This window comes from Aotus nancymaae, unplaced genomic scaffold, assembly GCF_030222135.1.
Source record: "Aotus nancymaae isolate 86718 unplaced genomic scaffold, 86718_ANA_hifiasm-v0.15.2.pri h1tg000041l, whole genome shotgun sequence".
NCBI lineage: Eukaryota > Metazoa > Chordata > Mammalia > Primates > Aotidae > Aotus > Aotus nancymaae.
Genome location: NW_026988455.1, coordinates 20,377,848 through 20,401,482, shown reverse-complemented (window position 1 = coordinate 20,401,482; position 23,635 = coordinate 20,377,848). Strand labels below are relative to the sequence as shown.

Sequence of the window (23,635 nt, the reverse complement as noted above, 5' to 3'; positions counted from 1 at the left end):
CTTGAGCCCAGTAGTTCAAGACCAGCCTGGGCAACATGGCAAAAACTGCATCTCTACAAAAAATACAAAACTTAGCTGACATGGTGGTGTGTGCCTGTAAGCCCAGCTACTTGGGAGGCTAAGGTGGGAGGATCACCTGAGCCATGGACAAAGTTGCCATGAGCTGTGACTGAACCACTGCACTCCAGCCTGAGCAACAGAGTGAGACCCTGTCTCAAAAAAAAAAGGGGAAATCTGACACATGCTACAATATGGATAAATTTTGAGGACATTATGCTAAGTGAAATAAGTCAGACAAAAAGGACACTCGACATATATGAGGTACCTAGAATAGTCAAATTCATAGAAACAGAAAACAGAACAGTGGTAGCAAGTGCTAAGAGAAGGCAGGAATCAGGAGTTAATGTTTAATGGGTATGTTTCAGTTTTAGATGATGAAAAACTTCTGGAGAAGGATAGTGGTGATGCTTACAGAACAATGTGATTGGTTTTTTCCATCCCAGTATAATGTTATAACTAGCAAAGATCAGCTCCTAGAAGCTCTCTACCCTCCATAGGAAAAACACACAAATTATACTTTCATAACTGCCTGGAAGGCACCTAGAGTCAAATCAGCTTTGGAAATGGAGACTAGTGCTCTCATTTTCCATCACCCATTCAAATGCATAAGGAAACTGAAACATTAGGTGATTCATTTATTACCATAACTGCCAGCACACTCCGCAGTCATTATTGTATTTTACCACTTGTGAAGCAGAAATATTTAATTTTTCTAGCACAAGACTACCTATGATAAAATAAAACAAAATCATGAGAATGCCTCAAGGTACTGTAGTACAGAACTGCCCAGGTTTCTTTTTGGAAAAAATCCTACACTTGACAGGTTTTATTAGCTCAACCAAATAGAATAAATAATAATAATAAACAACAGAACCCCAAATAAAGGAGAGTTAGTATAAGTCCTAAAAACAACAGTCATAACCTGGTTAGGCTTTTGAAGGAATATGAACCTTGAAATATTATTTAAGGTGACTTTCATAACTGGTTTCCGTGTGGATTAATGCTGTCACTAATTTGATGCTATCCAAATGAGCAGGACTTGAGGTATGACAATGCAACCAAACATAATTTCAGTTATGCCCGAAAATGAAGGAAATAAAAAGAAGTATTATAAAGTGCCCATATCAGACTTTAGAAAGCATTACTTCACAAGAATCAGGCTTTGGTATTTAAACTAAAAATGTACAATTGAGAAGCTGAAAACACAGAGTCTGGCCCAGAAAGTTAGCAGTCTACCACTACATGATAAGCCTGCTGTGATGATATTCTTTATTAACATCCTTGTTTTACTTCAAGTACTCTTAAAAGAATGATTTTTCACAATGTGCATTTTAAATAAATTTGAATGCAACCACACTTCTTTCAAGACATTCTACCATATAAATTGTTCACTTACCTATACAGAAGTAATCCTCCTCCACTTATTCCAAATAATTGCAAATTCCAAAAGTCAATGACAATATTTTCTATTGTTTGAAAGCTTTTAAGAAAAGAATGTTATGGATGAATCCCCAATTAATATCAGCTTTATTTTCCATATATGTTTAAATTCAAAGACTTTAGATTTTACCTTGAAATGTTCAAATGTGCGCTTACGATATTCAAACCACTCCACAAAAAAATGCAGGCTTCGGAAAAACATGAACAGATCTTTTCTCTCTTCTGCTCTGTAGGAATAAATGATTCTCTGATTAATAAATATCATTAAATGATAGGACAGATCTAGCTTTATTTATTTTTCCTTTTCATGTATCCTACACTAAAACAAAAAAACTACTTGACATAGTTCTAGATATCAATTCCTGCACTCCTGTGTGTTCCTCCAGTGTGACTGCTACTTCTACTTTTTCAGGCTAGAATGTCACTTTCCCCATTTTCAAATGTTTATATCTACCTATTATTCAAATCACTCAAATGCCAGGTTCCCTGAAATCTTATCTGATGACTGTAGTATAATAAAGAATAATGAAGAATAGACAATACAAAAGTCTTCTGGCATGGTGCTTTACAACCCTTGGAACTTCCTGAGTGATAGATGTGTCTTTGTTATGCTAATGAGATGTCTCACAATGGCTCCTACGTATTGCAGACTAGGGGCCGTTCACCAGGAAAACCAAATACGTTAGAGGGCTAACCAGGAACATAGCAGAGCTTCCTGGTTGGTGAATACACTGAAGTGCTGGGAGGATAACGTGCCTGGATTTCACAAGGAATCTCTGTCTCCCCGGCACCCAAACCTTCATCTATGCATTACTTCCATTTAGCTGTATCTGGGTTGTATCCTTCAAAATAAAATGGTAATTATAAGTATAGTGTTTTCAGTAAGTTCTGTGAGTGGTTCTAGCAAATTATTAAACCTGAGAGATTTGTGGGAACTCCAGAATTTATAGCCAGTTGGTCATAACTGCAGATGGACCTTGACACTTGCAGCTGGTGTGCGAAGTGGAGACATTCTTGGTGGAGACCTCTGCCTATAACCTGTGGGGTCTGTTAGTGTGAGAACTGAACCAGCATGGCAGCTGCACACACAGTCTGATGCTCTGTTAACTTTCCACACTCTGCACTTAAGTGATCCCAAGAAGAGATAAGGGAGAATCAGAGAGGAGGAGTCTTCAGAAGAGAATCTTTTACATCGGTTTATGAAGTCTTAAATAACCCAGACATAAAACGAACTAGGATCTACACAGAAAAAAATACTGAGAACTGAAATATAGTGTAGAATAATTTCCAGAATTCACACTGGCCTTGGGGTAGTACATGAGTAGGGGAGACCACAATAAGATATTGAACTACAGACTATAAAGTGAGCTAGGGTGTGCTTTTGAATTAGAAATGCATCAATAAGAACAAAAGGAAAAATGGCAAAATAGGAAGGGCTAGGAGTCATCCTGCCTCAGAAACAGTGAAAACTACTGCATAGCTGTCAGAATCACTTTTACTGGAATTTGGGAAGAGAGTAAAAAGCTTATGACTGAGAAAACAACCAGGAAAAGGGCAACTGAAACAGGGTAAGAGAGTTTTGGTGTATTTTAACATACCCGTGCCACATTCCCTACCTGGCCACGGTAACACTCTTAAAGATAGCATGCCACTTTACTAGTGTGAGAACCTAATCCTGACAACAGTAAAAGGATCTTGTTCCCAAGAAATAGTTTGTCTTGTCTTGACTCGGTTCCCAAGCAAAAGAGACCTCATTTCCAAGGAATTCTTTTGACTCAAGGGGTCTCATTTTGTTTCAGCCAAGTCAGAACTTTCTTGCAATTGATACAGGAGCAAGAAAGAAATTATTTAGGCAGATAGTGAGGGTAAAGAAGACCTTAGCAAGGCTTCCCTTTTAATAAAGAGCCGCCCCAAAATAATTTATTTTCTAACAGAGAGCAGCCTGAAAAATAGAGCTGCAAACAAAAGATGGAAGCTTGCACAGGAAATGGCCGGTAGTTGTGCCAAGAGAAAAGGGCTACCACCTGGAAGCCAAGTATGTTAAATATGGAACATCCATCTTCTCTTTTCTTTCTTTCTCCTTTTTTTTGAGATGAAGTCTTACTCTGTTGCCCAGGCTGGAGTGCAGTGGCACGATCTTGGTTCACCACAACCTCCGCTTCCTGGGTTCAAGTGATTCTCCCGCCTCAGCCTCCAAAGTAGCTAGGAAAAAGTATGCCATGATCCCCAGCTAATTTTTTTGTGTATTTTTAGTAGAGATGGGTTTCACCATGTTGGCCAGGCTGGTCTTGAACTCCTAATCTCAAATGATCCGCCCACCTCGGCCTCCCAAAGTGCTGGGATTACAGGTGTGAGCCTCTGTGCCCAGCCTCCATCTTCCCTTTTCTTTGTCACCATGTGTACAGTAAAAAAGCAGGCAATAGCCGACCACAGTGGCTCATGCCTGTAATCCAGCACTTTGGGAGGCCAAGGCAGGCAGACCACCTGAGGTCAGGAGTTTGAGACCAACCTGACCAACATGGAGAAACCCCATCTCTACTAAAAATACAAAATTAGCTGGGTGTGGTGGCGCATGCCTGTAATCCCAGCTACTTGGGAGGCTGAGGCAGGAGAATCGCTTGAACCTGGGAGGCGTAGGTTGCAGTGAGCCAAGATCACACCATTACACTCCAGCCTGGGCAACAAGAGTGAAACTCCATCTCAAAAAATATATTATATATGTAACATACATATGTAACATATATGTTATATATATAAAAAATTTTTTTTTTGCTATTGGCCTGGCCCAGTAGAGAACCCATCTGCATAATAAAAGATTAGGGTGGGGCAGCCAGCTTCTTCACAGCCAATACAAATGACATACCTGGTCCCATCAATCTTTTGTATCCTATGTAAATCAGACACTGCCTCCTCAAAATCATCTGTAAAACCTGCATTTGGCTGTGGAAGCCACAACCCATGTTCCTGAATGACGACTGGGTGAACAAAACAAAACTATGAAATAGTTTGGATATTTGTCTCAACCCAAATCTCATGTTGAATTGTAATCCCCAGTGCTGGAGGTTATAGCACTGGGGATTACAATTCAACGTGAGATTTGGGTTGTAATCCCCAGTGCTGGAGGGGCCTGATGGGAGGTGTTTGGGTTATGGGGGTAGATCCCTCATGGCCTGATGCTTGTCTTTGTGCTAGTGAGTTCTTGCAAGAGCTGGTCCACTAACAGTGTATGGCACCTTCCCTGCCCACTCTCTTGCTTGCTCTTATTTTCACCATGTGACATGCTTGCTCTCCCTCCACCTTCCACTACGGCTGTGAGCTTTCTGAAGCCTTCCTAAAAGCTGAGCAGATGCTAGCACCATGCTTCCTGTAAAGCCTGCAGAACTGTGAGCCAATTAAATCTCTTTTTTTAATAAATTACCCAATCTCAGGTATTTATAGCAATACAAGAAGGCTCTAATTCAGGGCATATATAAAAAACCCAGTTAACATCATGAAAAATCCAAAGGTATTAATCATTTTCAATGATGAAAGGTTGACAGCTTTTCTCCTATGAACAACACAAGAATGCTCACTCTTGCCCTTTCTATTCAACAATGTACCGAAAATTCTAGTCAGAGAAATCAGGCAAGTAAAACAAATAAAATATATTCAAATTGGAAAGGTAGAAGGAAAATGATATCTACTCGCAGATGCTGAAATAACTATACATAGAAAATCATAAAAAACTTACCAAAAAACTTGTTAAAACTAAGAAACAAGTTCAGAAAAGTTGCAGGACAGAACATCAGACAATAATCACATTTTTACAAAGTAGTAATAAATAATGTGAAAATAAAACAATTTCTTTTATAATACTACAAAAGAATAAAACAGATAGGAGAAAACCTACCATGGAGGTACACACTTGTATGTAGAAAACTATAAAACACTGCTGAAAGAAATTAAAGTAGACCTAAATAAATTGGAAAGATATCTGTGTATGTTCATAAACTTAATATTGTTAAGATGGGAATATATCCCAAAGTGGTCTACAGATACAATGCAATCTCTATCAAAATCCCAACGATGATTTTTTACAGAAATGTAAAAGCCAATCCTAAAATTCATATGGTAACCACTGTTCTATTCTCTACTTCTATGAGATCACCTTTTTTTGGAGGGGAGGAAGGGAGAATGAAGAGACTTTAGTCAGTGGGTACAAAGTTAAAATTCAATAGAAGAAATAAGTTCTGGTGTTCTACTACACGGTGAGGTTAATATATTCACCTCACCGTGTAGTAGAACACCAGAACTGAATATATACTACAAAACAGCTAGAAGAAAGTCTTTGAATGTTTCACTACAAAGAAATCATAAATACATGAGGTGAGGGATACGTTCTAACCCAATTTAATCACTACACAATGTATACATGTATCAAACATCAAATTGTATCCCATAAATATGTACAATTATAATGTGTCAATTAACAAGTAAAAATAGGGGAGTGGCTTCACAATGCAGAAAAGGGGTGAACAAGAGCATCCAGTAGCCCACATCCCCACCACAGAATCATGCAATATCAGCCATGGGAGAACCTCTCAATCATCCCAAACCCTGAAATTAACATAAAAAGCTTCCAGGATGAAACTACTCCAGGGAAGGAGCTCATGCTGAGTCCTGCACTCTTTCTAAGGCCTAAGAAGCTACAAGATGACACTTTTAAACTAGCCTCTGGCAAGCTGCATGCTGTCACAAAACCCAACATCAGGACTGGATATTATAGAAACCTGTGCTATCACTGCTGGAATAGGAGAGCAAGCCAGTAGCAATCCAGCAGCTGGGGGTAGACCCAGCCAACACCACAGATACATTTTCAGGAAAAAGTCCTCCCTTACAAAAGTAAATGCAAAAAAACAAAGAAGTGCCTGCTACAGCTTATGTGCAGATATCAACAAAAGGGAACAGGTACATGAAAAAGCAAGAAAATATGACACCTATAAAGAAACAATAATTATCTAGCAATAGATAATCAAAAAGAAATTTCAGAAATCCCAGATAAAGAATTCAAAACATTATTATTATTTTTTTGGACAGAGTATCACTCTGTCGCCAGGCTGGAGCGCAGTGGCGCGATCTCAGTTCACTGCAACCTCCGCCTCCCGGGTTCAAGCAATTCTCCTGCCTCAGCCTACTGAATAGCTGGGACTGCAGGTGTGTGCCACCACACCCAGCTAATTTTTGTAGTTTTAGTACAGACGGGGTTTCACCATGTTGGCCAGGATGGTCTCAATCTCTTGACCTTGTGATCCACCTGCCTTGGCCTCCCAAAGTGCTGGGATTACAGGCATGAGCCACTGCACCTGAGCTCAAAACACTGATTGTTAAAGAACCTCAGTGAGATATAAGAGAATTCTGAAAAACAATACAAAGAAATCAGGAAAATAATTCAGGATATGAATGAGAAATTTAACAAAGAGATATTTTTAAAAGAACCAAACAAATTCAAGAGCTAAAGAAATCACTGAAGGAAATACAAAATACATTTAAAAGCTTCAAAAATAAACCAGATCAGGCAGAAGAAGGACTCTCAAAACCTGAAAACAGGTCTTTTGGTATAATCAAGTCAGAAATAAATAAATAACCAAAAGACCATTTTATATATAGATATATTTGGTTTTTTAAAAATATATATTATATATATTTACATATTTATATTTATTTATTTTATTTATTTATTTATTTATTTTTTTTGAGACGGAGTTTCACTCTTGTTACCCAGGCTGGAGTACAATGGCGCGATCTCGGCTCACCGCAACCTCCGCCTCCTGGGTTCAGGCAATTCTCCTGCCTCAGCCTCCTGAACATATTTATATTTATATATTATATATTTATATATATAAATATATATTTATATATCTATTTCTATAAAGAGATATATATCTCTTTATATAAAGAAATATATATATTTCTATATATTTATTTATATATAAAATATATATATTTCTATATATTTATTTATATATAAAATATATATATTTCTATATATATTTATATAAAGAGAAATATATATATTTGTGTATATATATATATTTCTGACTGGATTCTCTCTCTAAATATATATATATATATATAAAGAGATGGGGTCTCCCTATGTTGAAGAGGCTGATCTCGAACTCCTAGCCTCAAGTGATCCTCCTATCTCAGACTCCCGAAGTGTTAGGATTACAGGCATCAGCCACTGTGCTTGGCTGAATAAAAAAACAAAAAAGACTTTGAGACATTTGGGACAATATGAAGTGACCAAATTTACAAATTAGTGGTATACTCAAGGGCAAAGAAACAGAGAAAAAATTAGAAAATCTATTTAATAAAATAACAGATGAAAACTTCCCAAGTCTAACAAGAGATTTAGACATACAGAAATGGGATGTTCAATGACCTCATAGCAAATGCAATGCAAAAAGATCTTCCTCACAGTACATTATAATCAGACTATCTAAAGTCAAATTTAAAGAGCAAATCATATAAACAGCAAGAGAAAGCAGTCTAGTCACCTACCAAAAAAAAAAAACAACAAAAATCCCAGTCAGACTAACAGTGGATTTCTCAGGAGAAAACTCACAGGCCAGAAGAGAATGGGATAATATATTCAAAGTATGTGAAGGAAAAAACTGGAAACTAAATGCAGTCAACTAAATTCTCAGGCATAAATGAAAGAGAAATAAAGTCATTCCAACACAAATGCCGAAAGAATTCGTTACTACTAGACAATCCCTAGAAGAAATGCTCAAGGAAGTCCTAAAGTTGGAGGCGAAAGGATGACATTTACCACCATGAAATCGCATGAAAATATAAAACTCACTGTAAAACAAACATGCAAAGCAGGAAAATAAAGAACTCAAATAGTACCACTACAAAAATCTACCCAACCACAATGACAAACTACAAGAGAAAAAGGAACAAAGAATACATAAAACAACAGAAAACAACAGTATGACAGGAACAAAGTCTCACATATCAATAACCCAGAACATAAACAGATAAAATTCTCTTCTTAAAAGATATAGAAAGGTTGAATGGATTCAAACATATTATTCAACGAGATGCTGCTTACAAGAAACTCACTAAAGACAAATATAGACTGCAAATAAAGGAACAGAAAAAGACATTCTATGCAAACAAAATCCAAAAGCAAGTAGCGGCCATAGCAGCTAAAATTAACTTTGAGTCAAAAATAGTTTAAAAAAAAAAAAAAAAGGTGGCTGGGCGCAGTGGCTCTTGCCTTTAATCCCAGCACTTTGGCATCAGGTCAGGAGTTTGAGACCAGCCTGGCCAATAGGGTAAAACCCCATCTCTACATAAAAAAAAAAAAAATTAGCCCAGTGTGGTGGTGCACACCTGTAGTCCCAGCTATTCGGGAGGCTGAGGCAGGAGAATCTCTTGAACCCAGGAGGCAGAGGTTGCAGTGAGCCAAGATTGTGCCACTGCACTCCAGCCTGGGCGATAGAACAAGATCCCATCTCAGAAAAACAAACAAACAACAAAAAAAAACCCACAGGTAGGTTATTATATGATAGATGAGTCAGTTCAGAAAAAAGATGTAACAATTCTAAAATGTATATACACCCAATATAGGAGCATCCAGATTCATAAATCAAATATTACCAAATCTAAAGAGAGAGCTAGATTGCAATACAATAATAATGGGAGACATCAACACCCCATTCACAGCATTAGACAGATCATCTGAAAAGAAACAAACAAAAAACATTAGATTTAAATTGGACTTTAGACCAATTGGACCTAAAAGACATTTACAGAACATTCTGTCCAACAACTGCAGAAGATACATTCTCTTTATCAGAATGTGGAGTATTCTCCAGGACAGACCACATGTTAGGACACAAAACAAGTCTCAACATTTTTAAAAATCAAAATCATAGCATGCGTCTTCTCAGAACACACTACAATACAACTAGAAATCAACACCGAAAGGAATTCTGGAAGCTGTACAAATACATGGAAATTAAACAACATGTTCCTGAATGACCACTGGGTAAACAAAACAATTAAGATAGAAATCAAAATATTCCCATGCTCTGGTTTCTCTTCAGATTGTATAAATCTTTCACCTTTTACTAAAGATTTCCATGGAGAGGAACAACTCTTGAGTTTTAAGCTAATTTTTTGAGGGCTTGCTTTCTAGCAAGGCTTAAAAAAAAAAAAAATCAAAATATTCCTTGAAATAAGTAAACATGGAAACACACCATATCAAAATCAGTGGGATACAGCAAAAATGGTGCTAAGAGGGAAATTTATAGCAATAATTCTGACATCCAAAAGGTAAAAAGTCATAAACTAACAATCTAACAATGCACCTCAAGGAACAGAGCAAGAACAAACCAAGCAGAAAAATAGCAGAAGAAAAGAAATACAAAAGGTCAAAGCAGAACTAAATGAAATACACGGTACAACAAACAAACAAAAATAATGCTAAGGACCAACAAAGCAAAAAGATGGTTATTTGAAAAGATAAATCAAATTTTTTTCCCATTCTGTTGGTTGCCGATTCACTCTAATGACGGTTTCTTTTGCTGTGCAGAAGCTGTGGAGTTTGATTAGGTCCCATTTGTCTATTTTGGCTTTTGTTGCCAATGCTTTTGGTGTTTTGATCATGAAGTCCTTGCCTATGCCTATGTCCAGAACGGTTTTGCCTAGGTTTTCTTCTAAGGTTTTTATGGTGTTAGGTCTTATGTTTAAGTCTTTAATCCATCTGGAGTTAATTTTAGTGTAAGGTGTCAGGAAGGGGTCCAGTTTCTACTTTCTGCACATGGCTAGCCAGTTTTCCCAACACCATTTATTAAACAGGGAGTCCTTTCCCCATTGTTTGTTTTTGTCAGGTTTGCCAAAGAAAATTTTTGCAATCTACCCATCAGACAAAGGGCTAATATCCAGAATCTACAAAGAACTAAAACAGATTTACAAGAAAAAAACAAATAAGCCCATTCAAAAGTGGGCGAAGGATATGAACAGACACTTTACAAAAGAAGACATACATGAGGCCAACAAGCATATGAAAAAATGCTCATCATCATTGGTCAATAGAGAAATGCAAATCAAAACTACATTGAGATACCATCTCACGCCAGTTAGAATGGCGATCATTAAAAAATCTGGAGACAACAGATGCTGGAGAGGATGTGGAGAAATAGGAACACTTTTACACTGTTGGTGGGAGTGTAAACTAGTTCAACCATTGTGGAAGACAGTGTGGCGATTCCTCAAGGACCTAGAAATAGAAATTCCATTTGACCCAGGAATCCCATTACTGGGTATATATCCAAAGGATTATAAATCGTTCTACTATAAGGACACATGCACACGAATGTTCATTGCAGCACTGTTTACAATAGCAAAGACCTGGAACCAACCCAAATGCCCATCGATGATAGACTGGACAGGGAAAATGTGGCACATAAACACCATGGAATATTATGCAGCTATAAAAACAATGAGTTTGTGTCCTTTGTAGGGACATGGATGAACCTGGAAACCATCATTCTCAGCAAACTGATGCAAGAACAGAAAATCAAACACCGAATGTTCTCACTCATAGGTGGTTGTTGAACAATGAGAACACATGGACACAGGGAGGGGAGCATCACACACTGGGGTCTGTTGGGGGTAAACAGGGGAGGGACAGTGTGGGGTGGGGAGTTGGGGAGAGATAGCATGGGGAGAAATGCCAGATATAGGTGATGGGGAGGAAGGCAGCAAATCACACTGCCACGTGTGTACCTATGCAACTATCTTGCATGTTCTTCACATGTACCCCTAAACCTAAAATGCGATTAAAAAAAGATAAACAAGATTGATAAACTACTAGTTAGACTAACCAAGAAAAGAAAAGATCCAAACAAATTAAATGACAATGAGGGGACAGAAATAAAAAAGAGGAGAGCCTATTATCAACAACTTATAATGACAAAGTGTAAAACCTAGAGGAAATGGAAACATACAACATACAAGACTGAATCAGAAATAAACAGAAAACTTGAACAGACCCATAATGAGCAGTGAGAAATCACTACTTTTTTCTCCTAGGTCTGGCGTGGTGGCTCACAACTGTAATCCCAGCACTTTGGGAGGCTGAGGCAGGCGGATCACCTGAGGTCAGGAGTACCAGACCAGCCTGGCCAACATGGTGAAACCTCATCTCTACGAAAAATATGAAAAATTAGCCAGGTATGGTGGTGTGTGCCTATAATCCCAGCTACTTTGGAGGCTGAGGCAGGAGAATCACTTGAACTTGGGAAATGGAGGTTGCAGTGAGTCGAGATCATGGCACTACTGCACTCCAGCCTGGGAGACCAAGTGAGACTCTATCTCGAGAAAAAAAAAAACAAAAACAAACAAACAAACAAAAACAATAAAAAGTCTCCTAACATAGAAATGACCAGGACTGGATGGAGTAACAGCCAAATTCTATCAAACACACATAGAACTGATATTAATCCTCCTGAAACTCTTCCTAAATCATCAAAGAGGAAAGAATTCTCCCTAACTCACTGCAAGAGGCCAGCATTACCCTGATACTAAAACCAGTTAAGGACAAACACACACACAAAAGAAAACTACAGGCCCATATTTCTGAGGAACACAGATGCAAAAATCTTCAACTCTGAAACTTGTGAGTAGACTTAAAAAAAAAAAAATTAAAAATCTTTGACAAAATAACTAGCAAACCAAATCCAATAGCACATCTAAAAGATAATATACCACGATCAGTTGTGATTTATACCATGGATGCAAGGATGATTAGACATATACAAATCAATAAATTTAATATAGCACATCAACAAAATATAGGAAAAAAAATAATCTCAATTGATGCAGAAAAAGCATTTGATAAAATTCAACATCCTTCCAGGATTCAAACACTCAACAAACTAACTAGAGAGGGCATATACCTCAAAATAACACAGGCTACATACAAAAAACCCATAGTTAACATCATACTGAACAGGGGAAAGTTGAAAGGCTTTCCCCTAAGAACTACGACAAGACTTCCACCACTCCTATTCAGCATAGGACCAGAAGTCTTAGCCAGAGCAATCAGGCAAAGGAAAGAAATAAAGGGCCTTCCAATCGGAAGAGAAGAAGGTGAAATTGTCTCTCTTTGCTTACATAATCTTATTCTAGAAAAACTTAAGACTCCCAACAAGAAACCATTAGATTTGATAAATGAATTCAGTTAAGTTGCAGGACAAAATCAATGTACAAAAATCAGTAGTGTTTCTATACATCAGTTACAAATGTGTCATCTCATGCACATCCCATGCTTATTGCTTGGAAGAATTAATACTATTAAAATGACCATATTGTCTAAAGCAATTGACCAATTCAATGCAGTCCGAACTAGTCTCTAGAGATAATCAACAATTTGCCCTTGAGTGAGTTTTTATTTTTCTTTCTTTCTTTTTTTTTGTTTGAGATGGAGTCTTGCTTTGTTGCCCAGGCTGGAGAGCAGTGGCACCAGCTTGGCTCACTGCAACCTCCGCTTCCCGGGCTGAAGAGATTCTCCTGCTTCAGTCTCCTGAGTAGCTGGGATTACAGATGTGCACCACCATGTCCAGCTAATTTTTTTTGAATTTTTAGTAGAGACAGGGTTTCACCATGTTTGCCAGGGTAGTCTTGAACATCTGACCTCGTGATCCGCCTGCCATGGCCTCCCAAAGTGCTGGGATTACAGGCGTGAGCCACCGCACCTAGCATGAGTGAATTTTTCAAATGCAAAACAACTAGCCCAGATTCCATACCTCCAACCACCTCCTTTACCAGGTTCTTTCTTTACCAGTTCTCTCCACTATCCACCTGCTATAATCACCCCAGGGCCATGTACAAGACACAATTAACTAGGGACAGGTCCTCTGATCCAGAGCCCACTGAAATTATTCAAACAAGCCAAGCTTAAGCCCGCTCACCTTGCCTCAACCATTACTTCCCACAGAAACCACAACAAAGGCTTTTGCCCACAGTGTCCCCTCTCCTATTTGTCTCTTGACTGACCCCAGTACTCCTCATGTGGCCACTATGGTGTGGTGTGCCAGGTCCTCCTCTTGTGAACTGTAACTACATTTTTAATGGCAATTGTCTCCTTATCTGTTAGCCTCACTATATTAATTGCTAATAATAATAAAAGCTATTGAAATTGGCTCCATTTATTTATTTATTTTTAGAGATAGTATGTTGCTCTGTCACCCAGCCTGGAGCGCAGTGGCATGATTGTAAGTCACTGTAACCTAGAGCTCCTGAGCTCAAGTGACCCTCCCATCTCAGCCTCCTTAGCAACTACTACAGGAGGATAGCCCTGGCTAATTTTTTTCAATTTCTTTTTTGTAGAGACAGGGTCTCACTATGTTGCCAACGCTGGTCATGAACTCATGGGTTCAAGTGATCCTTCCATCACAGCTTCCCAAACCATTAGGATTAAGGGCATGAGTCACTGCACCCGGCCAATTTATTCTTAACTTTTAAATGTTAACCACGCAGTACATATGAACATAGACAGACGTCAAATATAAGCTGCTGATGCCTGTCAGTAGCCAAAAAAACTATCCACAATATATAAATACCAGATGTGAGATTTGGTTTCTCCATATTTGGTCACTCAAAAGATCCTGTAACAGATGATGAACTCATTGGGACTGCTTCCCAGACAGACCTCATGAAATTGGTTTTCACAGTACCTATAGTTATATTTTTATGAAGGTGATTAATTTGGTTCAGCTCTTGATCATTGAATAAATGGCCCCAAGAAGCTGATTTGAACCTAATTTTGATAAAATTATTAGAAGCTGGAATACAGGCTGAGTATCCCTTATCCAAAAATGATTGGTACCAGAAGCGTTTCATATTTCGAATTTTTTTTCAGATTTTGGAATATTTGCATATATATATAAAGAGATATCTTGGGGACAGTGTCCAGGTCTTAAAGGTAATTTTATATAATATTTTAAATAATTTTGTGTGTAAAACAAAGTTTGTGTACAATGATCCACGAGAAAGCAAAGGTGTCACTATCTCAGTCACCCATGTGGATAATCTGTGGCTGTTTAGCATCACCAACATTCCTGATTCTGAATTTATGATACCAATAAGCAATAATTTTCTTAATTTATTAACACGTAAGAACTTAACAATAAAAAATATGACATGTCATTAAATATTGAAAAAATAATGTATGCAGTCTAGTATCCCCAAAATACCAATTACCAGATTTTAAACAACAGCAACAACTAACAATGGTAGGCTTTCAGTCTCCACCTATGATGCTGTGTTTGATTAAAATGTTACTGTATACTGTATTTTATTTTTTTAGGTGAGAAGAAACATAAACAGTTGTGGGACCAAAAAAAGGGTTCTCTAGGGATGAGGAGGCATTCTGCTGGATGGTTCCTATAGAACCATTTTTAAATGTTTCCTTCAAAGGCCAGGCATGGTGGCTCATGCCTATAATCCCAGCACTTTGGGAGGCCAACGCGGGCAGATCACTTGAGGCCAGGAAATCAAGACCAGCCTGGCCAACGTGGCAAAACCCTATCTCTATTAAAAATACAAAAATTAGCTGGGTGTGGGCGCGTGCCTGTAATCCCAGCTACTCAGTAGGCTGAGGCAGGAGAATTGCTTGAATTCGAGAGGTGGAGTTTGCAGTGAACCAAGATTGTGCCACTACACTCCAGCCTGGGACACAGAGTGAGCCTCTGTCTCAAAAAATAAATGAGGCCAGGCGCGGTGACTCACGCCTATAATTCCAGCACTTTGGGAGGCTGAGGAGGGTGGATCACGAGGTCAAGAGATGGAGACCATCTTCGTCAACATGGTGAAACCCCGTCTCTACTAAAAATACAAAGAAAATGAGCTGGTCATGGTGGCGCATGCCTGTAGTCCCAGCTACTAGGGAGTCTGAGGCAGAAGAATTGCTTGAACCCAGGAGGCGGAGGTTGCGGTGAGCCGAGATCGCGCCATTGCACTCCAGCTTGGGTAACAAGACTGAAACTCCGTCTCAAAAAATATATATAAATAAATAAATAAAAATAAAATACATGTTTCCTCCACAGTTATCTGCCTCATTAACAACAGTTTTTTGTCTTATTAATCTAGCTTTGATTTTATAAGCTGACATGATGTCTTGTTCTGTTATGAATGCATGCTGCTACCGCAGCTGAAGAGAGCTGGGAGGGTCTTTTTCCCTTGAGGATGTTGAATAAACTGTGTTGTAGTCCTGCATTTTGACAGCAACCTGCACAAATCAGGTGTGGAATTTTCCACTTAAGGTACCATGTCAGCAATCAAAACATTTCAGATTTTAGAGCAGTTTGGATTTCAGATTACAGATACTCAACCTGCAGTAACTCCATGAGAGCTCTTGGGGAAGTCAGTATTGAACTAACTGAATTGTGATCCTCTCAAACACTGTCCTCAAAACAGCCTTAGATGTTTGAAAAACTGAGCATGATGTTTGCTCACTAATATCGTTCAGCTTAATAATCATTAAGCCGCTTAATAATAATCATTCAGCTTACCTGTACAATGATTAATCAGAGGAATAATTTCTTCCCAAATCCCTTCCAGATATAGCTTTTTATACTTTTCTGTGTTTTATTTTTTAAAATAATACCTTTTTTTAAAAAAGAAAAAAGCCCACAAATACTGAAGAAAGCATCTTGAGATGGAGTCTCACTTTGTCACCAGGCTGGAGTGCAGTGATGGGATCTCAGCTCACTGCAACCTCCACCTTCTGGGTTCAAGCAATTCTTGTGCCTCAGCCTCCCGAATAGCTGGAATTATAGACGTGCACCACCACACCCAGGTAACTTTTGTATTTTTAGTAGAGATGGGGGTTTCACCATGTTGGCCAGGATGGTCTCAATTTCCTGACTCGTGATCCGGCTGCCTCAGCCTCCCAGAGTGCTGGGACTAAGGCATGAGCCACTGTGCTGGGCCTATTGAGGACTCTTCCTAACTAGATCAGTTGAGTAATCTGTAAATGGTGGTGGGCATATATACTTACTGAAGGAATCTGTGCCACAAGTAATACCAAACAATAAGCAATCTGTGGCCGGGTGCGGTGGCTCACGCCTGTAATCCCAACACTTTGGGAGGCCGAGGCGGGTGGATCACGAGGTCAAGAGATCGAGACCATCCTGGTCAACATGGTGAAACCCTGTCTCTACTAAAAATACAAAAATTAGCTGGGCATGGTGGCGCATGCCTGTAGTCCCAGCTACTCGGGAGGCTGAGGCAGGAGAATTGCCTGAACCCAGGAGGCGGAGGTTGCGGTGAGCCAAGATCGCGCCATTGCACCCCAGCCTAGGTAACAAGAGCGAAACTCCATCTCCAAAAAAATAAATAAATAAATAAGCAATCTGTAAAATGAAGTAATTCCATGCCTAGTAGGTGGCCCAAAGAAACAGTGTTTTGTAGATCTGGTTTCGCTGAGAAAGATTCCCCAAGTACTAGCAATCATCCCATGTTATAAAGGAGAGATCTAAGTTGTAGATGTTCTTCTACAGCTCTATCATTTCAATTTCAGTAAATTCCATCATTTCTCAGATATATTTTATTCTTTAACACATAAATGTATAAGTTTTTAAAATGGGACAGAACCCTGGAAATAATTCTATCCAGTTCTTTCATTTTGCAGATAAAGAACTCCACAGAGATTATACAACTTTTTAAATTCAATGCTGTTAGTCATTAATTTAAGAAAAAAAAAAAGCAATAAAATACATCAAGGTACATTATCCTTATTATCACGATTTTATAATTTACACTAGGATAAGAGTGGTTATAGGCCAGGCGCAGTGGAATTCCAGGGTTCAGGTTTTTCTTTCGTTCATTGCTACATATTAAGCACAAATACTTCACTGTAGAATAGGCAACACATAACTGCCGACTAAATGAAGGAATACCACTGACTTGTCCGTCTCATCTCTGCTTAACTTCAGTCTTATATTTTCAAGTGTTTGTTAGATGATTCACTCAACAACTGTTTGAACACCAACCATGTACAAGGCACTCTCCTAGGTGACCTGGGGCTAATACCATCCCTCACTCTCCCCTTACATAGAGTAGACACTTTATGCATTTATATTCCCATCGCATGTACTCTATCATCAATTACCATGTATCATTGAAAATTTTGTGCATACACTAGGTTGTAAGCTTCGTAAAATTGAAAATTTTGTTCAATTGTATTCTTAGAGACTAATACAATGCAAAGTACATAATATGCTTTTAACATATATGTATTTATTTAAAAATTTAGATACAGTAAAATTCATTCTTATTGTTATTTAGTTTTATGATTTTGGCCAAATGAATAGAGTTGTGTATCCAACACAACAACCAGTTCCATCCATACAGGGGAATATAAAGAAGAATCACAGCAGGTTTACTGTTAAGCCATAAGACAACAGAAAAATTCCTCTACAATACTCAGGAGAAAAAAAACCCAAAGAACCAAAACAGTCAACCAAGGATTCTATATCCAGGATGATATCTTTCAAAACCAAAGATGAAATAAAGACTTTCAAGACCAAAATCATAGAAAAAGCTTAAAAAATCCATTAAAAGCAGACCATCGGGCCAGGCACAGTAGCTCATACCTGTAATCCCAGCACTTTGGGAGGCCAAGGCAGTAGGATTGCTTGAGCCCAGGAGTGTGAGACCAGTCTGGGTCACATAGAGACCCCTATCTCTTAATTTAAAAAAAAAAAAAACAGCAGGCCTCACTACAAAAAATAAAAATAAAAAATAAAAAACTGGCTGAGTATAGTGGCTGATGTCTATAATCCCAGTACTTTGAGAGGCCAGCGTGGATGGATCACTTGAGCCCAGGAGTTCAAGACCAGCCTGGGCAACACGGCAAAACCCCATCTTTACCAAAAATACAAAAAATTAGCCAGGCGTGGTGGTGCTTGCCTGTGGTTCCAGCTATTCAGGAGGCTGAGGTGGGAGAATCACTTGAGCGTGGGAGGTAGAGTGGCAGTGAACCGAGTTTGCACTACTGCACTCCACCTGGGTTACAGAGTAAGACCTCATCTCAAAACAAACAAACAAACCAAAAAAAAAAAAAAAAAAAAAACACACACAATAGGACTGGGCAAATGAATGAATTTGTTGATATTGCTAGGAGTCAAGTTTCTCAATATGGAAGAAAGAACATAGAAATGTGAAATGGTAGTATGTATATAAACACATACATACTATAAACTGGGGATAAATTGGAGAACTGGAGGTCATGGTGTACACTCATGATTTTGTAAATATTTATAGTCATGTGTAGCTTAACAACAGGGATACATTCTGAGAAATGCATTGTCAGATGATTTTTTCACTGTGGGAACATCATACAGTGTACTTACACAGACCTAAATGGTATGGCCTACTGCAAACCTAGGCTATACAGTGTGGCCTATTGCTCCTAGGCTATAAACCCATACAGCATTATTGTACTAAATACTGTAGTAAATTGTAAAACAGTGTTGAGCATTTGTGCATATAACATATCTAAACATAGAAAAGGTACAGTAAAATACAGTAATGCAATCATGAGATCACCTTCGTATATGCAGTCTGTCACTGATCAAAAAGTAGTTACACAGCACATGACTATACGTGCACATGCATATTATATGAATCATGATTTCTTATATACAGGTTTGTATGTGTGTGTATAAATATGTATAAATACATATGTATGTGTATAAATATGTAGAAATACATATTTTCTAGTACTGTTTGTTGAAAGAACCAAAAAGCAAAGACACTCCAATAGCAATGAGCAGACCTAGTGTCAGATCTGTCTCTAATACCATTTCCCACTAAAAGAGGTTCCTCAGGTAAGTTGCTGAATCTACACCTAAGGAGGACAGGTATATTGTGAGCCTGGAAAATCTTTTAATGCCAGAATATAACAAAGTGCTCAAAAATATAATGAGGAATTAACACATGGATTCAGGAGCCAGCTTAAAGAGATTCCCTCTGATTAAATCTGGTATACTCTGAGCACCAAAATAAATAAGAAGAGTCAAAAATTATAAATCATTGGGAAAAAAATGAATGAATCCATACATATAATAAATATGTACACATATATATACAAAGAGAATGGTGATTTGTTTCTTAAGCATAATGCCAAATACCTACTGAGAAATGTGGAGGAAGTGCTAGAGTTGAAAAATCATCATTTTACAAACATCATAGTAGAGAGTAGATAAGGTAAGAATCATCAGTAGATGCTAAATTGAGGAAGAAATATTAATAAAGAGTCATAACTGTGTAGTCATCAACTGTCTCCCCACAGACTGCACGTTAGATGCAAGGGAGAAAAAAACAGTTATCATATAGTGGAGAAATACAACAGTTTCACTGAGTGAACAAACTTAATATCACCTATGGGGGACAGCAATGCAGAGAAGCACAAAATATCATCTATACAGAATTTGCCTAAGAAGGCATAGCATCAACTGATCACAATAGAAGATCAAAGACAAAATAAAAAACATTTTATTGGGGAAAAAAAAGTAGAAAGAAAAAAAGAAACAAACAAAAAAGTGGAAATAACTTTTTTTTTTTAAGAGATAAGTCTTGCCCTATGGCCCAGGCTGGAATGCAGCAGCATGATCACAGCTCACTGCAGCCTCAAATGATCCTCTTGCCCCAGTCCCCCAGGTAGCTAGAAAGTATAGGTATGCACCACTATGCCAGGCTAACTTTTTTTTTTTAACTTTTTGCAGAGATGGAGTCTTGTTCTGTTGCTCAGGCTGGTCGCAGGAAAAGCTTTTTAAAAGATGACACAGTGAAAAATGGCCAAGAAAGGCTAGGGAATAACTCCAGATTAAATGAAACTAAAGAGACATGATAACTAAATGCAATATTTGACTTTAGAATGGATCGTGTAATTCAGGGAGGAAGAAAATGCAATCTATTATGAGATCAACTAAGAAAACTGGCATATGAAAAGCGTATTAGATAAAAGCATATCAATGTCAATTTATGAAGTCGATCACTGCACTGTAATTATATAAGGGAATATCTCTAAACTTAAAAATGCACATTTGAGCCAGGTGCAGTGGCTCATATCTATAATCCTAGCACTTTGGGAGACCAAGGTGGGTGGATCACTTGAGGTCAGGAGCTCGAGATCAGCCTGGCCAGCATCGTGAAACCCCATCTCTACTAAAAATACAAAAAAATTAGCTGGGCATGATGGTATACACCTGTAATCCCAGCTACTCAGGAGGCTGAGGCAGGAGATTCACTTGAACCCAGGGGGCGGAGGTTGAAGTGAGCTGAAATTGTACCACTGCACTCCAGCCTGGGTGACAGAGCAAGACTCCATCTCAAAATAAGTCAAATAAGGCCAGGCTGGTGGCTTATGCCTATAATCCCAACACTTTGGAAGGCTAAGGTGGGCAGATCACTTGAGGTCAGGAGTTCGAGACCAGCCTGGCCAACATGGCGAAACCCCGTCTCTACTAAAAATACAAAAATTAGCTGTGTGTGGTGGTGCATGCCTATAGTCCCAGCTACTAGGGAGGATGAGGCTGGAGAATCACTTGAACCTGGTAAGCGGAGGTTGCAGTGAGCAAAGATCTCACCACTCCACTCCAGCCTGGGCGACAGAGTGAGACTCCGTCTCAAAAAAACAAAATAAAATAAAAATGTACACAAGTATTTATGGGAAACGAGCCATGATATATGCCACATGTCCTAAAAAGGCTCCGTATCAAGAAGAGCAACAGAAACATTAAAAATCTGGATATATATGGCAAACTATTAGCCTTTTCTTAAGTTGTTTAAAGTATGTATGATGATTGAAGTAAAACATTATAACATTATCTAATGGAGTTATTATTATTATTATTTTTGAGACAGGGTCTCGCTCAGTCTCCCATGTTGGAGTGCAATAGCACAATCATGGCTCACTGTACCATCAAACTCCTGGGCTCAAATAATTCTCCTACCTCAGCCTTACAAGTATCTGAGACTACAAGTACACCCCACAACAATAAGCTAATTTTGTTGTTGTTTTTGTAGACATAGGGTCTTCTTCCTTTGTTGCCCAGACTGGACTAATGGAGTTTTTCAGCACATACATGTGAATACAATTCACATGAAAACTACCGCATATAGCAGGGAGGGGAAGTGATCCATGTGGTTATAGGACTATGAAACTATAATTGCAGTGGTAAAGTACCAAATCTAAAATAGACTGTTAAAAGTTAGGTTATGTTTCCAAGGCAGGTCACAGAAAAAAAAAAAAAAAAAAAAAAAAGTTAGGTTATGTATGTTGCAATCCCTACAGCAGCCAATAAAAAAATAACACAAATATAGCGAAACGTGAATGAAATAAATTAAAAGGGAATATTAAAATATATTTAAAGGAGAGGGTTTTGAGACGATGATAGAATAGGAAGTACCAAATTCCATCTCTCCACTTACATAATAATTTCACTGGCAGAATCTCTCTGATATAATTATTTTGAAGCCCTGAGTCTAATGAAGGCTGGCAAATCCAGGGAAAGGCTTGGAGAAGGACTTCGATGGTAAACTGTATTAATTTTAGTAAATTTCAGCTCTTAATATAACAGCAGCTACCCATTCCTTCACCCCCAACCCCCTGGCAGGCAGTCATGTGAGTATAAAACCAGAGCAGCTTACACGCAGCTTATGGAAGCCAGAGAGAGCAAAAAACAGGACTATGTCTTCCAACCATAAGGGATCTGTGTGTTGATCACTGATTGCTGCTGCATATGACGGAAGTGTAGACAAAGAGTCAGGCAGCCACTGTAGTTACACATGCATACACTTTTGAAAACCCTGCTTCCTCCGCTTGAAGTGATTTCCAGGGGATTTAAAAAGCCAGAGCCCCTTTTATCCCCACCTTTATTTTCTCCATTTCCCCTTTCTAAGAGCCAGACAATCAAGACTAGGATATTGACCAATAACTGCATATAAGGGGAAATTCTGGAAGAGACTGCATATATCCATAGAAAGCTTGAGACCCAGAAACAAACTGAGAAGACCTTAAGTTTATACCTCAAGTTGATCCCTGGCACAGAGATGGCCTGCAAAAATATGAATAAATAAATAAATAAACAATAACAAAAAGGCCTGCAAACCCTGGGGTAGAGGGAGAATCTGACTTTGGGGGTTACTACATTATCAGGTTCAAACGAGCCTTTTCAACAACAACAATAAAACACAAAGCATACAAAAAAACAGAATGGCTTAATGAAATAAAAAATAATTAAATCAACAGACACTATCCCTGAAAAAAAATCTGAGGGTAGATGTACTATACAGACTTTCCAAACACTGTCTTAAAAATGCTAAAGAAAGATGCAGAGAAAGTCAACAAAATGATACATGAACACAACAGAAATATTAATAAAAAGAAATAAACCTAAAAGAAAACCAAAAACAAATTCTAGAAGTGAAAAGTACAAAAATTAAAGTGAAAAATTCACTAGAGGAATTCAAAGGCAGATTTGAGTAGGCAGAAAGAAAAATCAGCAAACTTGGATATAGGACAATAGAAATTATCAAGTCTGAGAAATAAAAAGAAAAATGATTGAGAAAAGTGAACAGAACGTAATGAAACTAACTGAGCATAATGGCTCATGTCTGTACTCCCAGCACTTTGGGAGGCCGAGGAAGGTGGATCACTTGAGATCAAGAGTTCAAGACCAGCCTGGCCAACATGGTGAAACTGCGTCTCTACTAAAAATAAAAAAATTACCCGGGCATTGTGGTGGGCGCCTATAATCCCAGCTACTCAGGAGGCTGAGGCAGGAGAACTGCTTGAACCCAGAGGTGGAGGTTGCAGTGAGCCAAGATTGTGCCACTGCAGTCCAGCCTGTGTGACAGAGGGAGACTCCATTTCAACAACAACAAAAAAAGTAAGGAAACTGTGGAACACTGTCAAGAGAAAAAGAGAGGAAGAATCAGAGAGAATATGTGAAGGAATAAAGTGTTAAAACATCCCACATTTGATGAAAGACATGAGTATAAAACATCCAAGAAGTGGCCAGGCACAGTGGTGCATGCCCATAATCCCAGCACTTTAGGAGGCCAAGGTAGG

At 38.4% G+C, this 23,635-nt stretch overlaps 1 protein-coding gene and 1 non-coding gene across 3 annotated transcripts in view; one reads left to right on the top strand and one right to left on the bottom strand.

Moving 5' to 3' along the window:
• Positions 1 to 23,635, bottom strand: part of CENPP (centromere protein P) — a 282,767-nt gene that overhangs the window by 223,569 nt on the left and 35,563 nt on the right. For both annotated transcript variants that reach the window (XM_064361574.1, XM_012472197.2), the window contains one exon: positions 1,631 to 1,727. In XM_064361574.1, the coding sequence (XP_064217644.1) occupies positions 1,631 to 1,727 (97 nt within the window). The remainder of the gene's footprint in view (positions 1 to 1,630; positions 1,728 to 23,635) is intronic.
• LOC135268755 (U5 spliceosomal RNA) lies at positions 9,577 to 9,695 on the top strand. Its single transcript, XR_010337110.1, has one exon. It is a non-coding gene; the product is annotated as a U5 spliceosomal RNA (small nuclear RNA).